Genomic DNA, 25,540 nt, shown 5'->3' with positions numbered 1-25,540 from the left:
ATACAATTAATTTTTTCCATGTCACACTTCGGTACTTCCACAACATAAAAGGATCATGAAATGTAATTTTAACATACGAGTTAAGTCATCTATAATGACATGTAATTATTCTCTGCAACTCTGGTCAGTTTGTAATGCTCAACACATAAATATTTTCGTAAACAGCATAATAAGCAATAGAATGAAAATTCCTTTCAGATTCAAAATCTACATCATAGTACAAACAAAAAATATTTTGTTAAAATATATTATACTAGGCATTTGCACTTAGCTATTACTTTATTTCTTTAGGAACACAGCAAAATAATGATAACTACCTGTATAAAATTCAGAGATGTCAGTACGTAATGATAACATGTCAGTACGTAATGCACTACTTTTTTCACCATAACTCATTTAATATTAAGTATAAGTGAATTTGGTTTTTTGTACATGAAAACTAAAACCTTCTTCTCCAACTGCATGTTTTGAAAAACATTTTCAGGGTGAACTTTTAGAGAAATTGAGAAAAAAATATGGTCAACTGTAAAACGAGTTTATATGTCACTACATAATGAAAAATACTACATTCAAAATAAGACACAAATTTTGTTTCTGAAATGCATTTTTTAAATTAACATAACCTTCAATTGTTTATTTTTTAAACCATGTGGTCAAATTAAATTTATTCATTTTGAATCTTGCGTACACTACTTTTAACACTTGAATATAAGTAATTGATTAACTGGCGGACTTACTCATGTTAATTATGTAAGTTTGTGCGGCTTACAGCTGTTTCGGTGCTTCATCACACCATCCTCAGAGCCTACTAGATCTCGGCGTCATCTCGAACTTCTCTGCCTGTTATGTGTGTGTGTGTTTGATTGTTGAAAGGTGTTGAAAAGTGGAGTCAAATAGTGTGTGTGTACTGAAATTGATTTGTGTGTTGAGAATTTGATCGAAATATACAAACACACTAAAACACACCCTGATCAAATTCTCAACACACAGATCAATTTCAGTACACACACACTATTTGACTCCACTTTTCAACATCTTTCAACAATCAAACGCACCCACATAACAGGCAGAGATGTTCGAGATGACTCTGAGATCTAGTAGGCTCTGAGGATGGTGTGATGAAGCACCGAAACAGCTGTAAGCCACACAAACTTACATAATTAACATGAGTAAGTCCGCCAGTTAATCAATTATTTAATTTATTATATGTATCATATATTTTAAACAAAATTTTTTATAAAAAAAATGCATTCTGAATGACAGTACGTAACGCATGGAATCTGACTCATGTTTTATTTACAATTCTAACACCTCATGTGTACAAACTTTGAATAAACTTCAGTCTGCAATTCGAGATGCGCAAGTGATGGGTGACTGATTACTAACCAATTTTTCAATAATAAGAATTACGAAAACAAATTTTTTTCCAAAAAATTATTCCGAAATTTATTTCCGACAGCTTTATACTACTATTTACTATTTCTTTGTAAATTATATAATGAGAAAGCGAAGTTATATTTTAGTAACACTGTTGTTTTTATAACTACATTGTATGTTTAAGAAAATATATTTTATCATTCAGGTTCTCTTTTATGGTACATATTTAAAGATCTTGGGAGGAGAAACTAAACTTTCTCCAAAATGTGTAACATTACTAGAAGAATACGTTGATGTCTCGTAAAAATTATACAAAAAGAACACAAACAAAGCAGTCACAACATCGGCCAAAATAAAGGAACACTATATAAGTAGAAGCTCATACTTGTGAGTTGGTTGCCGATACAAAGTGGAGTCTGGCAACACCCTGTGTTGAACTGGTCAGGTTATTCACCCAATATGAATGTATCTGAGAAAGTGTGGAGTGGGGAATCACAACAAGAATGTTCAAAAATGCATTCCAAGCATGCTATTTATTTGCATGTAATCGAATATCATCTCATTGTTTGTAATATGTGATACTGGAAATAAGTTTTTTATATTACACAAACATTTTGTTGTAATTATACAGTTTGTTACTCCAATGACTTTTTAAATTATAAGGGAAAGTTTGACACGCAAGGCACTTCTGAAGCTTTTATTTGTATCACTACGTTTGTATAATATTTCAACAAAGTTTATTTAATATGGGACTATAAACAGTACGTATAAAGCTTCGTAAGTTGCGAAAATTATATCTTTCTCAAGTTGAAATCTTCCCTCCCTCAAAAATTCTTAGCAGACTAAATATTTTTAATAAAATTTTGGCTCTATTCCCAAGAGAAACAGGTGTAACTTCTCTCCAATTCCGAAACAGAAAGCCATGTAATGAACATTACAAGATTTTATCTCTAAGATGTGCAGAATTTGATAGTACAGTGAAATCTCTCCTTACGGACACCCCCAAGATACAGACACTCCTCATATACGGACAGATTTTTATGTCACAGCTGAAATAATATACAAATAACGATAAATTTAACTCTCGTTTACGGACACTTTCAGACACGGACAGCTGTTTCACAGCCCTAAAGCTTGCTTTACCTCCTGACTGCGGGCAGAACTTTGACTTCAAGACCTAATGTGTTACAAAAATGGAAAATTTAATTTTGAGAACTGTACAGAAATTCCTTAACATGGAAGAAGACAATAAGGGTCTCGTAGGCTACCACTACCCCAGCCGACTACCCCTTGTTAGCTGGAAGCGGGTGGATAAACAAAGTCATAAAATTGAATCTGTCTGATGGGTCCAAGGTTTCTGCGATCGTGAAATTGTATTCGACACATGATAGAGTTAGTAGGATTATTCTCTTCACTTCAATCAGTTGTTCTGTTTCGAGAGTCATGGCACCTGAACGTAAAGGTTAAGTTGAAAACTGTAAATTACAGTACTGCATAACTGTAGACCTAGAATAAAACTGCATGGCACAGTACTATATTTTCCTTTTTCGGTCTTATCTACTGTAGTTTAAAGTTGCAATGAATTTACTGTAGTATACTGTATTTAGAATTAAACTACAGTAATACATTTAATTTAAAGCGTGAAGGGATACATAATGCATATATTATAAATTTACTGTTAGATTGAGGAGCCTCCCTCTCAATAAAGGACACCTCCCAGATGCGGACAGATTGTTGCGTCCCTTTGATGTCCGTAAATGAGAGGTTTCACTGTATTACGATGTTTCCCCATTAATATTTGTAAGGTCAAAGGAATAACTGCACTATTTTTTTCAATTTGTAGTACTATACTTGAGAATAAAGTGCAGAACGCTTCCAAAAATTACTTCAAATGCCTTTTTTAAGTAATAAAATTATTTTACTCGTGTAAAGAAATAAGATTAATATACTTGAAACATTTCAATAATATAAAAACTCACAGGAAACTTGTTAAGACTTGTTAGGGAGTAAAACAGCTTCCCCAGTTCAAGCAGACATTGTAGTAACATCTGTATACCTCATTTTGTGTTGCAGTTCAACAAATATCGCACATAATTTATAATAATAAAATTAAAGGAGAAACGAATACCACATAGTACGTAATAAAACACACAAAATTAACTGCTCAAACATCTTACTATCTCTAATATGTTTCAGTATTATAATAACTTTAGAAAACTACAAAAAATACTTGAATATACGTAAATTATTTTAATGTACGTTACACATATAAAAGGCTAATGAAATAAAATAAACATTTTTAGAATTACCATAGAAACGAAAAATAAAAAATAAAAGGCATAAAGTAATACAATGTATGTGCTGAAAGTAACACACCATTTATTTACCTTTTTATATAGTTAAACTGTAGTTAATCTCATCTCTCAAATCTTGAGTACTGAAACTTCACATTAACAATCCTAAACACCAGAAACTAACCCTTAAATAAAAAATATACACAAACGTATATTTGTAAAAGTATCAGATTAAAAAGTTCAAAGAATTAAAGTGTAACATGTCAATGGTTTATACCTCCTAATATGAAATAAAACATGTTGTGTACTTTTTATGCAGGTATAATGTATAGTCTGTAAAGCATGTTGCTGAAATATTTTGGAATTGCTGTTTCTCATTGTTTACTTAATTATGTAACATATTATTTTATTTTATTTTATTTTTTTAAATTTTCCTCTTGGGATTTTACATTACCTTTATTTCTTTAAACGACCTGCCATTAGATTGACACATATTGGGTCTCCAGCAACATGGATCAAAGATAATGGAGGACCTTCATTTAAGAAAACACAGAATATCATAATTACAACAAACATTCATGTCCTATGTAGGATTCAAACCATCTATCGAACAATAAAAATTAATGTTTTGGGCATTGCACAGACATCACAAACGCCAATTATGTACTATGATGTGAAATTAATTTAAAAATTTTTCTACTTCTCAGAATGTAGTACGTCTTTTATTAGTAGGAGTTTTATTTAACTTACTTATTTACAAATGGCTTTTAAGTAACCCGGAGGTTCATTGCCACCCTCACATAAGCCTGCCATCAGTCCCTATCCTGTGCAAGATTAATACAGTCTCTATCATCACATCCTACCTCCCTCAAATCCATTTTAATATTATCCTTCCATCTATGTCTGTCTCCCCAAAGGTCTTTTTCCCTCCGGTCTCCCAACTAACACTCTATATGCATTTCTGGATTTGCCCATATGTGCTACATGCCCTGCCCATCTCAAACGTCTGGATTTAATGTTCCTAATTACGTCAGGTGAAGAAAACAATGCACGCAGTTCTGCGTTGTACAACTTTCTCCATTCTCCTGTAACTTCATCCTTCATACCTAGAACTGGTGTTGTTCGGCCTTTTTAATCCATCACTCTTAACTGGGTTCCAACCTACAGCTCTCAGACACAATGGTAACTGCTACCAGTAAAGATGAGTAGCACTAGATTTTAAAGTATAATACTCTAGAGGCCTATGACGTATTATACTGTACAGTCTGCACAAAAATCATTGGGAGTATGGTATTTTATTTATAAGTATCTCTTGGGCATCTGTGCTCTTGCACAAGGCTTAGACACTATATTCACAACACGCTTACACCATATTTACATCATTCTTGAGGGGAAAAAAATGATTTAACTGTATTAATTCAGCACTGTTAGCTCACTTTAATGCATTAGATTGTTGTTGTTTAGTTAATTGTCCGAAGACAGGTTTGAACCTCATAAGTGACACCAATAAAGCATCATTAATCAGTCAACTAAACCAGGAGATAATGGGGTAGGGTGGCAGTTCCTTTCCCCCCCCCCCTCTATTGAATACATCACTGACTAGTTATATTTATTAGACTAATCAGACTTCAGATGTACACAAACAATTGTTCTTCCTCTGACTCAATCATTAAGTGACATAGCACATATGACAGAATCTCAATGCTGCGTTCACACGAGCACATTTTCTGCATTTCAGGTCAGTCTAATTTTAACCAGATCCTTATTCGAATATGGGAGAAAGAGAAAGAACAAGTCGGAGAGTTGTGTGATAGCTACGCGGTTAGAGGTACAGTACTGATTGAAATCAACTGGTGACAGTTGGATACCAGTGTAGGTTCAAATTCTCCTAACAAACTTTCTTTTAATTGATCTCATTCGATATTGTTATGAGAGATATGGATGATACCATACAAAGAGAGTAGTCTATAATAAATATTATGAGTATACTTAACTCATAAGTTAATTTTTGGCTGTGGGCTCTAGGACTATACAAGAAATAAACTAAAAGAAAGAAAATAATGTCAGTCTTAAGAAGTAATTTCCATCTCTACCTGAGAGAGACAAACAAACAAAATTTAATAAGATGTCTGTCGACCTTTCTGCTGTATGACCACTTGAAGTTGCTCATACATAGAAGCAGTGAGGTCTTTGAAGTAATTCTCTTTGAAAGCAAGTTTTCTCCAAAGCTTGAGTAGGCTTACCATCGACCACAGCTCAACCTTGGTTCTTGGTCGGTGATGGCATTTTCGAAAAGAGTTCTTCATTAGGTTCCAGACATTCTCAATGGGGTTCAGGTCAGAAGAATTCAGAGGCCAAGGTATCACTTTGGTCCTTTGCTGCTGATCAAACCATTGCTGAATTGTCATTGATGTATGAAGTGAATGATTATCCTACTGGAAGTGAATAAGCTATCCTTCTGGATAATTTATTTCAAGTGCTGAAGTCAACCATTCTTTTGAGGAGATTAATTCCGTACGTAGATGAAATTATTGGGGATCATCAGTGCGGTTTTCGGCGTAATAGATCGACTATTGATCAGATTTTTTGTATCCGACAGATAATGGAGAAAAAATGGGAGTATAAGGGTACAGCACATCAGTTATTCATAGATTTCAAAAAGGCATGTGACTCAGTTAAGAGGGAAGTATTATATGATATTCTTATTGAATTTGGTATTCCCAAGAAACTAGTTTGATTAATTAAAATGTGTTTCAGTGAAACATACAGCAGAGTCCGTATAGGTCAGTTTCTAGCTGATGCTTTTCCAATTCACTGCGGGCTAAAGCAGGGAGATGCACTATCACCTTTACTTTTTAACTTCGCTCTAGAATATGCCATTAGAAAAGTTCAGGATAACAGGCAGGGTTTGGAATTGAACGGGTTACATCAGCTTCTTGTCTATGCGGATGACGTGAATATGTTAGGAGAAAATACACAAACGATTAGGGAAAACACGGAAATTTTACTTGAAGCAAGTAAAGCGATCGGTTTGGAAGTAAATCCCGAAAAGACAAAGTATATGATTATGTCTCGTGAGCAGAATATTGTACGAAATGGAAATATAAAAATTGGAGATTTATCCTTCGAAGAGGTGGAAGGGTTCAAATATCTTGGAGCAACAGTAACAAATATAAATGACACTCGGGAGGAAATTAAACACAGAATAAATATGGGAAATGTGTGTTATTATTCGGTTGAGAAGCTCTTATCATCCAGTCTGCTGTCCAAAAATCTGAAAGTTAGAATTTATAAAACAGTTATATTACCGGTTCTTCTGTATGGCTGTGAAACTTGGACTCTCACTCTGAGAGAGGAACATAGGTTAAGGGTGTTTGAGAATAAGGTGCTTAGGAAAATAGTTGGGGCTAAGTGGGATGAAGTTACAGGAGAATGGAGAAAGTTACACAACACAGAACTGCACGCATTGTATTCTTCACCTGACATAATTAGGAACATTAAATCCAGACGTTTGGGATGGGGAGGGCATGTAACACGTATGGGCGAATCCAGAAATGCATATAGAGTGTTAGTTGGGAGACCGGAGGGAAAAAGACCTTTAGGGAGGCCGAGACGTAGATGGGAGGATAATATTAAAATGGATTTGAGGGAGGTGGGGTATGATGATAGAGACTGGATTAATCTTGCACAGGATAGGGACCACTGGTGGGCTTATGTGAGGGCGGCAATGAACCTTCAGGTTCCTTAAAAGCCATATGTAAGTAAGTAAGTAAGTAAGTAAGCTGAAGTCAACCAAAGACTCAGAAGGTCTTGATATACCGCAGTATTGAGAGTTCCCGGAAGTCTCAGTAGCATTCTGGCACTGTGAGTTGTCATCCAACCCCAGCAATGAATACTAGAACAGCCACTTCTGTGAGTAGTGGCGACATATTTAGGATCATACCTGTTTGATTCACGGTATACACGGAGCTGCCCCATATCCGAAAATGTGTCCTCATCAGAGAAGACTACATCGTCCCATGCGAGGTTCAACATTTCCGTGGTGATCAAATATTTCAGCATCTGTCAAATCTTTTTGCGGCAACATAGTTTTTAAGTCTCGCATCCCTAAGTTGGTTGTGTTGTAAGGAGGCCCAAGCCATTAACACGTGAAATACAGTGATCCATCATTTGTGCTATATATAGTGCATCCGATCTTATTTGTGCTGACTGTACATACTTTCATTTGCTGATGCTTCAAATGAAGATTTAATATGGCTATCTGGTAGTACAGTATTTGTTACATCTGTTTTTAGTAATCCTTGCATTGAATGTCTGTCTATTTTCAGACTTGCATATTTATGATATACCGGGTGTAACAATTCTGGTAGACCCCAAAATATGTATTTTACAGTTACGCTATGATTCACGTGATACTTTGGGAAATATTTATTTGACGTAAATTAAACAAACATTTGCAAGTATTATTTAAATATCACTTTCGGTTTAACTGGAAATGGCATTAACTTTATTTCAAAAGGAACACCCTGTACATTTGTATACTTTTTTTATCAGTCTTCAAATTCCAAATCTAATTATGTGTAACATGCCAAAGTTTGAATTATACAAATCTGACTTTTCAGGAATAGCTCCCTGTAAAGCTTACTTGAATAATGTCAAGGGAAAATTTGTTTGTTAACAGGAAACCACAATTTAAGTCACACAGAAAAAGTGTGCACTCAATGCTGGGTCTTTGAAATCTTTTATCAACCCACTTGAGGTACGTGGATCTACCTAATAGGGAATAACTAAGCCCGGGCCTGGTATAGTTCCTGAGTAGCTCAGTCGGTAGAGCATTGGCGTACTCAGCCAAAGGTCCCGAGTTTGATACTCACAAGCAAACGTTCTGATGGGGGCAGATAAAAAAGTTAAATTTTTTCCTCCCACCATGTTAATAATGTCAAAAGAAGTGCTTATATAAATTTTGACCACTCGACAGCAATTACGAGAGCCATAAAAAATAAGTTTGCTAGGGGCTGTTAACAGAAAAAAAACACAATTTCATTGAACAAATTTATTGGAACAGATACAGAAATTGTTGAGCTATTTTTCAACATATTTTTCATCGAAATTGAGACATTTCTCATATCATGGGATCGACAGAGAGAGGTGAAGATGCAGTCAAACACTGGTTCCAATCTGAGGCGGTCGACATCTACGACACAAAAATTGATCCCATGGTATGACAAATATCTCAATTCCAGTGGGGGATATGTTGACAAATAGCGCAACAATTGCTGTACCTGTTTCAATAAATATTTCCATGCAATTGTGCTTTTTTCTATAAACGGCCCCAGGGAAAATCGCTTTCTGGACGGCCTCATAATTGCGGTCAAGTGGCCACAATTTGTATAAGCACTTCTTTTGACATTATTAACATCGTGGAAGAAAAAATTTAACTTTTTATCTGCCCCATCAGAACGTTTGCTTGTCAGCCCCAGAACAATTTTTCCCTTGAAATTATTGAAGTTTTGAATTGACAGTCTTTTGTTTAATAAGAAAAAAATAATATCTGCTATGGAAGATCGCAGTTTCAAACAAATTGTGACATAATTATTAAACAATTACAGTCATTGGTGGTGCAAAATGGAACATTAATATTAAACTCGTGATGAAAAGGTGGATATGTTGTTAATATTTGGAAGTGCAGAAGAAATGCACAGGAAACTTGCATGTTGTATACTGAAATGTACCCTGACAGTCATTATCCTGCTACAAATTATTTCGCGGTACCTGAATAGGGACCAAAGGACTCATTTTGTGGTCAGCTAGGTCACCTGACTTATCAGTGTAAGACTTCGTGTTTCCTCATTTAAAACAAATATTGTTAAATTCAACACCACCAGTGACTTCACAAGACCTACAAAATCGAGTCACAGCAACAATAGCTGCTATAATCCCTCAGAAATTACATATAATTGTGCAGGAGGTAAATGAATGAACCAGGTTATGTCCAGATGCTGATGGTGGACATTTTGAATAACACACACGAAGTTTTGGGTTATTATTCAGGATTAGTGTGTTGAAAATTCTTTGTTCTGTGTAAAGAACTGAAGTTTGAACAAATTATTCAAAACCTATCTTACTTTTATTTTAATTTAATTTACAAATAGACTGACAACCAAATCTCACTTATGACACATCACTCAACTCTATAGATGTTGCGTCATGTGAAAGAATATACAGAGTGTTCCATTTTAAATAAGTTGCTGTCATTTCTGGTGAAACCTACTTATGGCGGGCTTATGTAAGGGTAGCAATGAACCTCCGGGTTCCTTAAAAGTCATAAGTAAGTAAACACTTTCTCAAGTTTCACGTAAATCGTAGCATAACTGTAATAGTAATATGTGTTACAAGAGCGGTATGTTGAAGTTTTCATGTTTGAGGAAAAGTTTGAAAAAGCGAAACGTAGTTGAGCTTTTTTAATTTCCGATAATTTAAAGAAAACATACCGCTCGTGTATCGTACATTATTTTGTGCGAAGATCGTTTATTACATACCTGAAAGAGGAATTTCTAATTAGTTGCAATGAAATCTCCATCTTGGTTTCTGTTCAATGACGGCAAATTTGCAAAACAAAAATATCTATCTTCAACATTGTTGCTTTAAAATGTTTTCTGTGTTTACTATACTCTCCAACAAGCCGTGATATATGTTTGTCTTATTTTTCCCCCAGTCTATGAGTCTGGAATCTTGTTGATTTTTTCACGGCTTCCTTAATGTTACTTACATCACGAATGCAGTAACTTTGGTGGAGTTGTAGAGTTTACTTAATTTTTGAAAATATTTAAAAACAATAATTAACAGTGCAATTTAGGTGAAATTGCAGTGGTAAGTTTCCAATTTATAATTATTACTATATTGAACGTCTCTAAAAATAATATGTTAAAAGTCTGAAGCAGTAAAATCAATATGCCACTTAAGCGGTAAGAAGAGGGAAATTGTTATGTGTGTTAGGTTGGGAATACTGAATGTGGAATTTTAGACTTTCCGCGGATTGGTTTTGTGCGGAAATTAAGCAAATACGCACGATCTCGCACAAAATATATTTGGAATCTACCAGAATCCAATTACATCCTATATTTTGAAGTGTGATAGAGGAAGGGAAAATTTGACGTACATACAGATTGACATATGTAAGAAGTTGTGGAATTAGGTAATTTGGGATTTGTCAGTATTTTTCTTACAACTTCATTGCTTTGAAACATATATCACTAAATTAGTTGCACCATCAATGTTCATGATGTTTAAATATTATTGGCCAGGCCTACTTCATAATGAAGATTAAGATAGTAACACGATTCCAAAATATTTCAGCAACAAATTACAACATAAATTCATATATGTGGAATATTAAAGTTCCTGTTCTCAAAGTGTTCCATATGAACAGTTTTCTTCCCATAAATAGCGAAAGTGTCGTGTTATTTTTATATCATACATTTATATTCTGTACTTTCTTTCATATGTTCAATTTCGCTTTCTGAGTATTGACCTTGGATACATTTACACAGAATGTCCCATTATTGTGTAACTTACACATGTGCATCGTGCTATATGCTTGTAAACAAACAAAAAATATCATATGAACTAATTTTTAAAGGCTTAATTACAAAGTTCCTCAAAATGGGAGATTAGTATTCTAATATGGGGAACGTAGTAATATGTAAGGAGCGGATTCCTATGTAATTAAATATTTTTCTTGCATGTGATAAAACACAATGAACAAAGTTAAAAATTCCGAATGTCAAGTTTCAAGTTTAAAACCCGAATTTTATTTCACATAAAAACACATTTTCACAAAAAATTTATGTAAATACATATTTTCAGGAAATTTATTATAAACACATAAATCTTGGAGTTTTTTTACTTAAATATTTTTTTACAAGAACTTTTAAATATTTTAAAACTAAATCAATTATATCACTCAGAAATACGTTATCTTTTTAAGAATTCTTGGTTGCTTGGTGTTTCTATGGGCTGTGTGGTGTATCCGTGATCCATTTTTGTAATAGTATCGCCTCAAGTTCTGAGCCCTGCTAAGTAGCATATCAGTTTTATTATATGAGAATAAATTAACATGGACAAGAAGGAGAGATTTTGCAACACATAATTAGGAATGTTTAAGAACGTGTCTACAGCAATATGTAGATGAATTTAAAAACATTTTTACTACCAACGGAAAAGTGTTATTTTGCCAACCATGTGGTAAATCAGTAAGTGCAGATCAGAGCTCTCAGATAACCCAACATGTCTGGAAACAAGCACATTGCCGCTGCTTCACATGTGCATTCACGGCAAAACAGTGGATATAAAAAAATGTGTAAAATTGCTCAAGTATTGGAGGGTGTGCCTGTAGGTGAAATTGACGGTGTTTGTGTTTGTGACATTCCTCTCTTTAAATATGCACGTCTGACATCCTGTGATGTGGAAAGATCGTTTTCACAATGTAAGTCGTTGTTCAGAGATAATGGGCATGCATTTGTGATGAAGAATTTGGAAATGACCTTTGTTGTTCACTGCAATTCTCGGACAACTACTAGCAACTGATACTCAAGTGTGATTGGTGAGTTCCTAGTAACATTTTTTTTTTCAAGCTATGTAAAGTATTTTTGTCATACTTAAAAGAATATATTTTTATTTTTAGCAAATATTTTCGTACTTTTTAGCACATAAAAAATAAATATATTTAAATTTTTAGCACATAAAAACCCGCTCCCTAGTAATACGACTTATTTTGGGGAGGCACAACTAAATTCATGTGCTGCTGCCTGTATGTACATTGCACATTATCTCAAACATTTGGACATGGAATTCACAGGATGATGGATTTAGAGAGAAATGGACCTGTTCCATGGCTGACAAGATCATCCACTCTCACACCTGGAGATTTTTAGTTATTCTCTCATTTAAAGGATCTGGTGTATTTTTATTGGGTTATTTTACGATGCTGTATCAACATCTAGGTTATTTAGCGTCTGAATGAAATAAAGGTGATAATGCTGGTGAAATGAGTCCGGGGTCCAGCAGCGAAAGTTACCCAGCATTTGCTCGTATTGGGTTGAGGGAAAACCCCAGAAAAAAAAGTATGCTGGAAGACATCTCACCCAAGATCACTTGTGGCAATCAATTGTGGAGTTGTATGCTGGGATTTGAAACATTCTTCTTACGAAATCGAAGATTTCAAGGCAGAAATGGGCATGCCTATGCTGCGATTATAATGGTGGACATTTTATACACTTGCCATGATACAACACACTGCAACATTTACATGGTTAGAAACGATATCTTTCATTGATATCTTCTCTGTTATATTTCTTTAAATAAGCTATATGGACAATTATTTCATACGACATTTTGTGTTTTCAAATTTGTAACATGATGCACATGTTTAAGGTACACAGTAATGGGAAATTCTGTATATTCGCAAGAGTAAATTATTTATTCCCATCCTCATTAAGCAAGAACATGATCAACAAATTATTTTAGGAGAGGAAATAGAGTGATTACAGTACTGATTTTCGATTTCTCTTAATTACTAAATATAGTTACATACTAGATATTGCTATTTTCTTTTAAGGTTCCCCAACAGTTTTGTAAGATGGATTCGATATGTTTAACTGCACAAAAAATTTGAACTTTATACAGCAGTACATTTAAATGTGACTAGCATGAACGCCATATAAATAAAACTGGCTATACTTATATTATTTAATTTTGTCGAATAACAGACCAATTACAATTAAAGGCTGGTTCACAATAAACCGGGAACGAGAACCAGAATGAAAACGAGAAGCAGAGGACGTGAATATGAAAATTTTTGATTCACAATAAACTGGGAACGTAGACGACTATGCATGTCAATATGCATGTCAATAACGATATGTAAAGTCGATATTACGCATTCTGATGTTATTTGTGTATAATTAACCAATGGTGTTCTCTCATGAATACAAGGCAGCCAACATAAACACAGGTTAACCAACTTCGAAATTTCAACTGAAACATTTCATTAGGTACGGTACTGTAAATATGCCCATGCATCTTTATTATCACAACCTATTTTAAGTCTATCATAATGTAAAATAATTAGAGAAGAACATTTGTAATAGAACAAAAATGAACACAACAGTAGTTATTGAACTGAAGCATGAATATGTAGTGTGTAATACAACCAATACAGTAATAAAATATGATTCACTTACGATCGGTGTTCAAAGATGCAGCTACTGAAAGCCACATATTCTCCTTCATTTTCTCATCTTTATACGAGGCACGCTACTTATCGTAAATGTGAGGATTTTCCTCAACACTCAATATTAGAATCTCATCAAATAAACTTGCTCCATGATGCAAGCACAGAACAAAATAATGCATACTGTAGGTTATGTCACAGTCTTCTTGCTACAAAATATACGATGACAAGATAGCTTTTAGATGGCAAGTGAATGAATCTAGCGGGCTGTGATCGGAAACGTGAACACCAAAGTTGAAACTTGGCCAACTCTCCGTTCCCGATCCTGGGCTCCGGCAAGCTTTTTGTTAATTGTGAATGCTCACATTTAAATGTACACATTTTAATAATTTTACCGTTTTCATTTTCATTCCGATTCTCGTTTCCAGTTTACTGTGAACCAGCCTTAAGTATTATTTTACTATGTTATTTATACCATGTACAAATAACTTGTTCAATGAAATATATCATGAATTACTTTGCGACAAGACATCTGATGTATCATTAAACACATGTTAGAAAAATAAATGAAGTTAAAGCTAATATGAGCATACACATTTCCAGTCTATACAGTTGTTTTCTTCAGAGCCGTTCGAACACGTAACTGATGTTATCATACAGCATATATGCACACTAATACTTTTGTTACCTTTCACCCACATACTTTGCAAACTGATTCTATTATGTATATGCATCCCTCCATACAGCAGTTTTATGCATGTACATGCTTTGCAACCAACTCTGCTGTAAGCTTCATCATAAAATGATATGCATTCAAATTGAAATATTATGTATAGAATTAAAATGATATAAGGACCCTATGGTCCAAGTGCAATAGCGCTGCATGCTTAAAATTACTGTTCAATTTCATAATTATCATAATTATATGATGGTTTGCACTTTAATTGAAGTGGTTCATATGAAATGTGGGCTTCAAGTACTACGCAGTAAAAAGCAGCAACAAGTTTAATGAAAAGTGACTATTAGACACTTATTTGAAATGTGTATATAATAAAAAAATTTAAAAACAATATTTTCTTCCAAAATTAAGATTCCGGAAGAGTTATAGGAACAAATTACGGTTTCAATACTTTTTAATTCTGTTTCAAACTAACACCTTACTTTCCATCAAAGCAACGATAATTATTTTTTCTATTTAAACCTTACTCAAGTCACAGAATCTTGATATATACAATTTTTCTGATATAATAATTATAATTCACGACAAATTTAGAGTGGACGTAAATGCATCTTAGTGCTATGATGTAGGCAGGGTTGCCACCCATCCCAGTTTTCATGGAACAGTCCTGATCTCAACTTTATTGTCCTGGATCCCACCACGATGTCAGTCAGGATGCTAATTGTCCTGGTTTTTGGAACATTTACAATTTAAATAATTGATTAAACGTGATCTTACTCGTGTTAATTATGTAAGCATGTGCGGCTTACAGCTGTTTCGGTTCTATTCGACACCATCCTTAGACCCTACTAGATCTAGGCGCTATCTCAACTTCGCTGCCTCTTGTGTGGGTGCGTTCATGTGATGAAGAGTTGTGTCAAATAGTGTGTGTGTTCTGAAATTGATCTGTGTGTTGAGAATTTGACTGGGGTGTGTTTTAGTGTGTCTGTATATTTCATATTGTTCTAGTGTGTTGAGTTTTTGGTTTTTGGGTTGTATGTGTAGGATTTCCATAATTAACACGAGTAAGATCGCCATTTAATCAATTATTTATATTCAAGTGTTGAAAGCAGTGTATGAAAGATTCAACATGGATTTACAATTTCACTCACTAAAGTAATTTTGCCATTTTATCACATGTAAACTATTTTAATATTCGAATATATCTCTTCATTGTGCACAGGTACTTATGAGCAGAAGCAAAGCTTCATTTTTAGAAAATGCTATCTTCTATCAGAACTTCAATTACCGTACTCTGAAAACAATCCTCTACAGAAACTTAAAACATCATCATTAAAAGGAAACAGTCATATTTCTTTCATAGACATTTAAGAAGCAGCTACTGCACTGGGAGTTAGTGTCAATTTGGATGCTCTGTTAGTAGACTATGCAATCATAAAGAACAGGCATGCCAAAACCCTGCACATTGTGCATTTGTCTCTGTGCGATGTGCACTTTCTATTCCCCTAACTGGAGGGAGTGAATCGCCTTGTAGGGGAGCGCGACAGGGCTATACAGTATCTGCAGCAGCTTATCAGCTTTTGTTTCAGTAACATTTTCAGTACGGGTGCTGATTTGGTTGTGTCTGTGAATGAGTTATAAATAAAGTGAGTTCACAGATAATGAAGAAGAGAAATTACGAATCATATAACATAACTGTTATGTTTTCCTCAGCCAACAATAATTATTTTAAAATGAAAGGCTTTCATCAGCCCATGTCGAGGTAATAGTGTTGTGGCAGTTTAGATAAGATTAGTAAAGTTCTCAAAATATGATATTCACCATCGCTTATTTCTTAATCAGTACTCTCCTGGCAAAACGAACTTGACAATGGCATTGTTTTGAAGTTTGTACTAACACAGCCATTAAAGGTTAGAAGACTTACAGTATGACTTTCATTTCATAAGCTGGTAAGTGATGAGAATATGGTGAGGAATACACGTCAGGCTCTTGAGGTTGTAAGGAGTGAAGAAAGCAATTATTTGCAAGGAGGAAAAATTTTCTGGAAAAATATATAATGGCAAATTTTCCATCTCACGTCACTATATTATGTTAATATACTTTCATTAATAAATCTTTAAACCTGACAAAGAGAATATCATCGCTTCACAGCTTTTGAACTACACTTTTAATTTCTTTCAGTAACACTCCCAACTTGTCGATACTTGCTCTCAACATTTTCCAAATAAACTATATGTGAATTTAAATTCTAAGCTTAATTTGTATTATTATTTATTAATATTAATGTTAATTTATATTGACATACAGCAAGGAAATTATGTCAGTGTAAAAACTTCAAAATGTAATACTGCATTTAATTAATTGGGAGTATAATATTTTCTTCTACATTTGTGTACCAACGGTCCCAATAAATAATAATGCTTGACGAACAATGAAAGAGTAGGGTCTATTACTTTAAAATAATTAGTATCTACTACGTAAAATGAAATACTTGTTCGTTTTTTGTCGTTTCGAAATTACTGCAATATTTTTTTTCTTCAAATACTGTATAAAAATCATATTAATAAATTATGCTTTACAAACCACTACTTTGTCAAGTATAACTGAGTAAGCCTGAAGTTTTTTGTATTACAAAATGTATAACAAAATGATATTGTACATTTAAGTAGCTATAGAATTTCTATTATTTCTGTAAAATAAATATTTCTTTATTAATTAATAATAGTCCAAGATAGTTTTGGAAACACCGAAAGGGAATTCATTTCATAAACACTCGTAATAGTACTTCCTTTTGTGTATATTTTGTACGAGATCACCCCTTCTTCCAGTCCACCCTTATACAGAGCGCAGCTGATATCTGCATTCCACTCATGAGCTGTGAGCCGGCTCGGAGAGCGCAAACCTTGTGCAGGCCTGCTCTAGTGCCTATGTAGAGAGAGTTTTCTGTCATATGATTTTAAAGTGGACTAATGTTATGAAAAAGTGTCCTGTTGATTTGATCAAAGCAGAACTTGTCATTAATATTAACATTAATATGAATACTTCAGAATTTGTATATACTTTTTTTTAAATGATAAACGACTATTGCAATCTGTTAGGAGCATCAAAAAGAATAAATGGAAGCACTCTTAAGTGAATATAATATTAACACATCTCATGAAGTTCTTTGTATTACCTGCTGCCTTCAGAATTATTTTGAAGCGTACAATAAGGGTTTTATTTCAATCCTACTTTTATGTTACTAGACTAGACGGCATTTCGGAAGGCGGTTAGCTTCTATATGCGCCGTAGCATTTCTGGTATGTGACGTCACAAGCTTGTACAGTAGAACCAATCAGAATCAGTCTATAACAAGCACTTCCCGAGTTCGTTTGTTCATGTGCGAGTGTTTCAATACATTGAATAAGTAAAACTAACATTTACTGTGTGTATGTAAGGTAAATAAATGGAAGAAGAGACTGTAAAAAGACAAGTATTACACAAGCAGGCGCGGAAAATAGTGTTTGAGGTGTATAATTATTTTAAAAATGTTAACGAGCAGAATGCTGACGGCCATCTTGATGCTGGCAGCAATGTTGCTAACATGCAAGAAACGACTGTAGAAGCATGTGGTGTGGGATTGAGAACCGTGCAAAGAATATTGTTAGTGAAAGAAAGAGGGTTTGTTTGGTGTCATTCTTACAGTAATCAATGGCTAAGGTCATTATTGTCTTTTGATAATTTAAATTCTCTCCTGCGCTATTTGTATTGCACGTGCTCGTGAAGTACGATGTGACAATGTACGTTGCTTTCTCTATCTGTCTCTCTCGACGCAAACGCTAGCAGACAACTGCCTTCCGAATTGCCGTCGACTCTTAAGAGTAGGTTAGCTGGGTTAGGTGTGTGTACATTGTTACACTACTTTTACGGTACTCAAACAAGATTAGTAATGTTTTGTGTAAGACACTAGGTTAGATAAACTTAGAACTTACGAGTAAAGAATACCCAAATTAATCTTCTGGAAAATGAAAGGTGGCAACCCTGGACGTAAGTGCAGTTTGCATTGTAGCAGCACAATGGCACAGCTTTACCACAGTTATATACTGTACAGGTACACGAAATTTTGTAAATCATACATCGTATGTACCTAAAAATTGTGTGTTAATAGGCAGATTTAAAAATCAGTGTGATGGCTCCATTACTTTCACATGAGCAATTTCATCAAAGCCCCAATGAGCTGTGCAACATTTCCCTAATCTGTGGTGTTTAGTAGAAAACAACCAAGCATCTCTGACTGTAGATATGGAGTGTGTTTTGATTCATTATTTGCCTATGCAAATTTGTTACAAACTATAAACAATGACAATGCTACTTGCTGCTGTGACGTACATTTCCAACACTTCCAATTTCGCAATTTCAAATATTACAAATTGCATCCGAAAACAAAGCACCCAGACCATTTACTTAAACAAATGAATAAGTAAATAAAATAGGAAGCAATGAAGTGCACTGGGCATCATTTTCTAACGGAAGTTTTGTTCCCATATATTTTTTTTGTTATGTAGTTAAAAATATCCAATATAATTATGTAACATTTACAAAATGTTTACATAGAATATACACACAATCGAAGTGATACCCTGTAAGAGCAGTTCACGCTATGGTGACACTGTGGTAGAGATTCGTCAGTTATACAGAATAGATATTAGAAATTTTCAAAATTTTATGCAAAATTGGATGTAATTATTGTATGCCACTAAACAAGTTTCCGAAATCTTTCACCATACTTGAAGTTGAACCTATAATCCAAGGCATCCAAATGAAAACAATATACTTTTCAATGCATCATATCATATGCACTCTGTCTTACAGCTCTCAGCCAATAGGAAAACAATCAGACATTTGCAACTGGTAGGAATATATTTTGAATCACTCTGAACATTCGCTAAATGAACTGTAGAAAAAAATATATTTTTTTTTTTTGCTAATACGCAAATAAATGCATATATTTAAAAATAATGCAATCAAAGATGTTCTTAAAGTATTTCCATTAACTCAAATTCAAATTTCAGATAAAAGTTTGCACAAGTCTAGTACATAACTGCCACCATTTCTTTATGCATATTTCAATAGAAATGTAAACCACCATCGCAACTAAACAATAATTTTGTGATTTTTATTGACTGCCAAACAATAAACACATTTCACCTCTTGAACATTTGCAATGGAATAATTTTCCATGCAACATAGATTTCATAGTATTACTTTCCAAATACCACCATACACCCATAATAGACGTATTTCAGCAAGCATAGATATGTACTTCTACAGAAACGTTCAAAGGATATATACCTTGTTGTGTACAAAACAAGTCTTCATTATTTTATTTCCAAGTATCCTTAACACAAGGAGCCTTAAAAAAAAGTATATACTACAGTATATGTAAGTTTGGTTCTTCCTAAAAGTTCAAATAATATCCTTATGTTTCAATACAAGCAGGTCAACCCCAAAAAATAAAACAATAGACTCTGTTCACACACACACACATATATATATATATATATATATATATATATATATATATATACACACACAGATATAAGTTGCAGCATCGCTTTTATATTACTTACTAGCCATACCCGTGCGCTCCGCTGCACCCGTTAGAAATAAATACTAAGTAATTACATAATTAAAATAGGACATTTGATCCAGGGAACATTCGCGTTTGATAGAAGGATAAATCTTTTATTATGTTACTTAATTTAAATTGTATTAAAAAAAATTAAAATGTGGTCATTTTGATCCAGAGATCACTGATTTGGTCATAAAAATTATTTTAGGAAATACAGGAAACGAATGTACAGAATAGCCTATCAAGTTTTCTGTGCATAAGAAGCTATTTTAATCTTACCTGTCCTCGATTCACTCAGAAGTTACTGTAATAACATTATAGCATTATGTCCATCTAGAGAAACTACACTTTCCAATGGTGAATTGATAATTAATTATACAAATCGGATAATTTAGCTTCCGATATTACTTCATACAAACAAATAAACATTCTCTGTAGACTATGTTTCATAGCTTTCGATTGTTGTTGTCCAAGGCCGCTTACAGACGAAGTCATTTGTTTTTTATTTCATTACACCGCCTTACATGGCGCTGTTATTGTAATTTTGAAAATCATTTATCTCATTAAATATCAGTCCTATCAAAATTTTGCATAGAATAAAACTTATCGGAAATTAGTTTTAAAGAAACTTTTGTTATGTAATATTTTTCATGAAAATTAATAATAAGGGAGATAGGCTATTTCGACTTATTTAATTCAAGCCACCATATAACCCCTCTTTTAAATAAAATATTTTGAATGCCATATAGCCTAAATTCTACGTTACAACGAACTTAATTTATATTCCAATTTTCATATAAATCAGCTCAGCAATTATCGAGTGAAAAGGTAACAAATATCCAGACAGACAGACAAACATACAAACAAAAATTAAAAAAAAGCGATTTTCGGTTTCAGAGCGGTTAATTATATATGTTAGGGCAAAATTACTTTTGGAAAGTCGAAAATTACCAGAAAAATTTCGGCTACAGATTTATTATTAGTATAGATTACCAATAAAATCGAAATATTTTACTACTGTTAGTTAAAATTAGTTTTTCTGAAAACATTACGAAACAACAAGGAAGTTTAGTAAAAATATGGAATTTAAATCTTAAATAAAACATCTTGAAAACTGTCCGATACTTTTACTAAGGAGAGAAATAATTTGAAAAGAGAATGACTGTACTAAAACATATCCGATAAAAAAATTAATATTGCACTTTTACATTTGCCTACAAAACTAGCTCATGGTTTCAAATTATTACTAGGGAAAAATAGCGAGAGAATTATTAGTTCTTACCAGTATTTTCATAGTTCCTGTTTTAATGAATGTGTACAGCACTAAACCAGACACAAGTATGTAGTGGAAGAAAAAATTCTGGTGGTGTCATCCCTTCTGATACACTCATATCCATAGGTCATTCCATCTTGAATATTACGGAAGCAGTACCTAACCTAAACTAGATGATTAACTGATCAAATATTTTACAAATAATGATTAAGTAATTTATGAAAAAATATTAGTTTTTCACAAATGGAAATATTTTAAATCCTTTATAAAATATTGCCTGCTATTTCTGTTGATTCATTTCTTTTGCATTCATACAAACATCTTACTCTGAATACACTACACGATTGCTTTTCTCTACTCAGAGTAATATTAATTAAACGCAGCTCAGAAGTTACTCAGCATAGAAATTCAATATGAGCAAGAAATGACCAGCATTTTTTGCCTGGAATTCTTTTCAGTGCTGTAAATGTGTAGATACAAGTATCCTAGCTCTACTTCCCTCCTGAAGGCCATGTTAAGAAGTTGATCATGCTTTCATATCTACTGCCTTGGTTGGAGCATGGTGATGACTAGGGGGCAGATGTTGATGGAAAGTCTTCTTATTTTTCACATTAGGACGATGCCTATAATACAGAAATCCTTTCTATGTGAATATCAACGTAAAAAATTAATTTCTTATATTGCATTTTTTTATGTTTTTAAAGTAATAGGTCATTTTTACATTTTTTCGGCATTTTTAATATTTTGAAGAACTTTTAGATCATTTTGAATGCATTTTACTTCCTTCTTTACATATAGCCCTGTTAAATCTTTTTCTAAGCAATCAGATCGTAGTAGGCCCTACTAGTAATTAGCTACTGAATATGTGAGTAACAGTAAAGTTTGAGTTTTATAGTTTGGAACAAACTCTAAAGTCCATCCCTCATTTCACTAAAGGCTTCATTTCACACAAAAGAAGTAATATAAAATGCTTGACAACAGCTTAGTTTAAGTTTGGGCTTTGATTGCTACTGTTCTTTTGTTGGTATGAGGGTGTCTTTAGAATTTATATGTGAAAGGGGGCAAACTTTCATCATTTCTTGGACAATAGGATGTTGTGTCCCCAATTTGTTTTGTCACTTACACTCCCTATCTGGGAGATCTGGTAACAAAAGTGAAGCGTGGAGGTAGGAGGAGACGGAGAATGAAGGCACTAATATGGACCACCTCTGATTGAAACATATTGTAAACCCTCATTATAATCTATAGTTTTCCCTTAAAACTTTCATTTTTTGCATGCTCTTTTCCTTTATCTTAGTCAAATTCCGCAGGAAGTTGCCTCCTCTCTCAGTCTATGTCATTTTTCCATTATTTTAAGGACATTTTATTGATAATTTTAAGTAGAATTTTAGGTCATCAACATCCATCCCCTAGTGATGACCACGCACCTCATTCTTGTGCTGAAGTCTTGAAAGCATGGAGCTGTACCTACATGCACCTTCATGGCATGTAAAGGGCATAGTTATACTGTTTCCAAATTTAATGTTCTCGCCTGGACTTGAACCTGCAAATCTTGGATCCAACAGTCAACATAGTATACTGGGGACAGAACATCTAGAAGCTTTGAGACGGTTACTTCTACTGTCTGACCACCCCCTCCTCCCGCACTAGCAGGTATACGGTACCATTCAGCTGCAAAACATTTTCTGAACAAACGTTATTGTATTGTGAGAGCGTAGCTGGATCAATGAAAGTAGATGGTCAAAGTTTTCAGTTTGTAGTGCAACGAACAATTCTGCTGTGTGTGGGTTCTTCTGTAGTGACGTCACTGAAGCCTCTAGTTGTTCTGTCCCCGGTATAGCTCAGTTTTATGCAGCCAAAGAACTCTTGCAGCTATCCATTAAAAGTTTGGGAGGTTGAATTCTAATTTTCAGAAAACAGAAAATGGCAGTTCAAGAAGTCCTAATGGATGGGATTAAAATGCTGATATATATATCATCCTGCCTAAGGTTTTTTCCGTGGTTTTCCTAAGGCGCTAAGACAAATGTCGGGATGAGCCCTAAAAGAAATGGGCCACGGACCTGCACTCATATCCCCATGAATCTCCCTAATTACTCTAAATTAATTAACAATTACATCTCTCCCCTCTCTTCGTAATTGAATCATATAGCCAAATGGCTGGTCTCCAAATTGAGACGATTCAACAAGGCTGATGACAACAATCACCTCCTTCATAATAGCCAAACTGGCTAGTCTCTTATATATGAGACAATTCATCCAGCCTAAGGTATTCCGTGGTTTTCCTCAGGCATAAGACAAATGTCGGGATGAGCCCTATAAGAAATGGGCCACGGACCTAGATGCCCTTCCCCATATATATTCCCCTTTATTATAAACGACGTATGCCCTAGTTCAGAACCTATAAATTGTCCATTAAATATACGAGGTCACCCAATTAGTCGCAATTTGAAAGGACAGGGACCTCTCAAATTGCAGATTTAGATTTCACGGTGCTTCTTCCGACGGCCTTCACATGCTTTGTCATCGAACAACAGATGACAGCGTCTTGCCATCCTAACGGCAAACACCAGCCAATCTCTTCCTTGCCCCGTTCCATGATCACTTGATCAAATCTCAGTCCCCCTCGCGTATGTGGTACCTAAGAGGTTACGTCCAATTTCGGCTTCCCCTTCAAAATTTTCTAGAGTTCCTTCAGTGGAGCAGCATAACCCGGAGTGAGACTAGTGGCCAACAGGCTTGGAGCTCACATATTTAGTTTTGTACAGCCCCCAACCTCTTGCAAGGACGCGTTTTGCGTACCTTTTAAATTTGTCCTCCCAATTCTCTTTCGATTTTTCGATTTCGATCGATATATAGATATATATATATATATATATATATATCTGAAGTTCGTGAAAAATACTGCGTGCTTCATACAGTTACAGACAGAAATTGCAGGAATGACTATAGCATAGTGACTGAACATATGTAGATCCACAAACCAACTGTTTACGAGACATGACGGATTTTTGGTATATATCTATTTTTTTTTTTTTTTCCTGAAGAGATGAATTCATATTAAGTTGTATTAACACGTTTTACGGATTGTTATAGGAAACCGTGCTAATTTCATACAGCCTAAAAATGCCTAATTTGATGTTAGAACCTATTTTGGCCTATTTTCTACATTCTTCCTTTAAGAGGTAAAGTGACAAATAGAAACTGTAACAGAAATAAAGTAAATTCAATCACGGATATAGATACTGAACGAAACTACCTACTAAGAGGTAGGCATCAACAAAGATTAAGTTTTCCTAAAATTAGAAAAACTAATTATTAACCAAATAAGATAAGAAGACAGGTTTTGAAAATAAGATAGTATAACGTCAAGGTTTAAAAAAAAAAAAAAAAAAATTGAAAATAGAGAATTAATGAAGTTATTAATGTATTCCGATAAGTATATTAATTAGTAAAGGTTCAGAAGATAACTTGACTTTATAAATTGGTTAACTACTATATTTTAAATTCAATAAGAATGCGTTTATAATAAATTTATTAGTCATCATAATAGCAATGAATTGAAAATGAATGCATGCGATACAATGACAAACTAAATTGAGGTTGATTATGTAAGCAACTTGTCAAGTTTATGTTCAAACAGGTATGCGGTGGTCTTCATAGAAGTTACGCAAACGATTCTGCTGACAAGAAAATATTGCAAGAGTAAAGATTACCCTACAGATTGAATGTACTGATTCAGCTATTTCAGGCTCATGACTTACAGTATGTCGACATCTGCTCACCTATTTGAAATAATAAGTTATTAAAAATATTTATGTAGTAAATTGTGAAAAGGAGCAGATAAATAAGGGTTAAAGTCTTAATGGTTATTACGATTGGTTTAAACATGCACTAAAACCAGACGTAAGTGCAAGTTTGAACCAATAAATTATTGAGATTTGCGATAAATTAATTACAGAGGTGTGAAAATTATTAGAATAATCTTAATTTTAAAGGTTTTTTAATAGTTCCTTCACAAATATTCATTGAACTGATGAATATTGGTATATAATATTACTATACTGATGTAGGATAT

The 25,540-nt window shown here is 33.9% G+C and overlaps 1 protein-coding gene across 4 annotated transcripts in view; it reads right to left on the bottom strand.

Annotated features, from left to right (window-relative positions):
• LOC138708138 (adenosylhomocysteinase-like 1) overlaps window positions 1-25,540 on the bottom strand; it is a 176,640-nt gene that overhangs the window by 137,156 nt on the left and 13,944 nt on the right. For 2 of the 4 annotated variants that reach the window (XM_069838359.1, XM_069838360.1), the window contains exon 2: window positions 1,763-1,846. The exons of the other annotated variants lie outside the window; for them this stretch is intronic. In XM_069838359.1, coding sequence (XP_069694460.1) covers window positions 1,763-1,846 — 84 coding nt within the window. The remainder of the gene's footprint in view (window positions 1-1,762; window positions 1,847-25,540) is intronic. 4 annotated transcript variants of the gene reach the window in all.

The sequence above is a fragment of the Periplaneta americana genome, chromosome 10 (assembly GCF_040183065.1).
Source record: "Periplaneta americana isolate PAMFEO1 chromosome 10, P.americana_PAMFEO1_priV1, whole genome shotgun sequence".
Taxonomy (NCBI): Eukaryota; Metazoa; Arthropoda; class Insecta; order Blattodea; family Blattidae; genus Periplaneta; species Periplaneta americana.
Note: the sequence above shows the minus strand (reverse complement) of the source record. Positions and strands in the feature narration are given on the sequence as shown.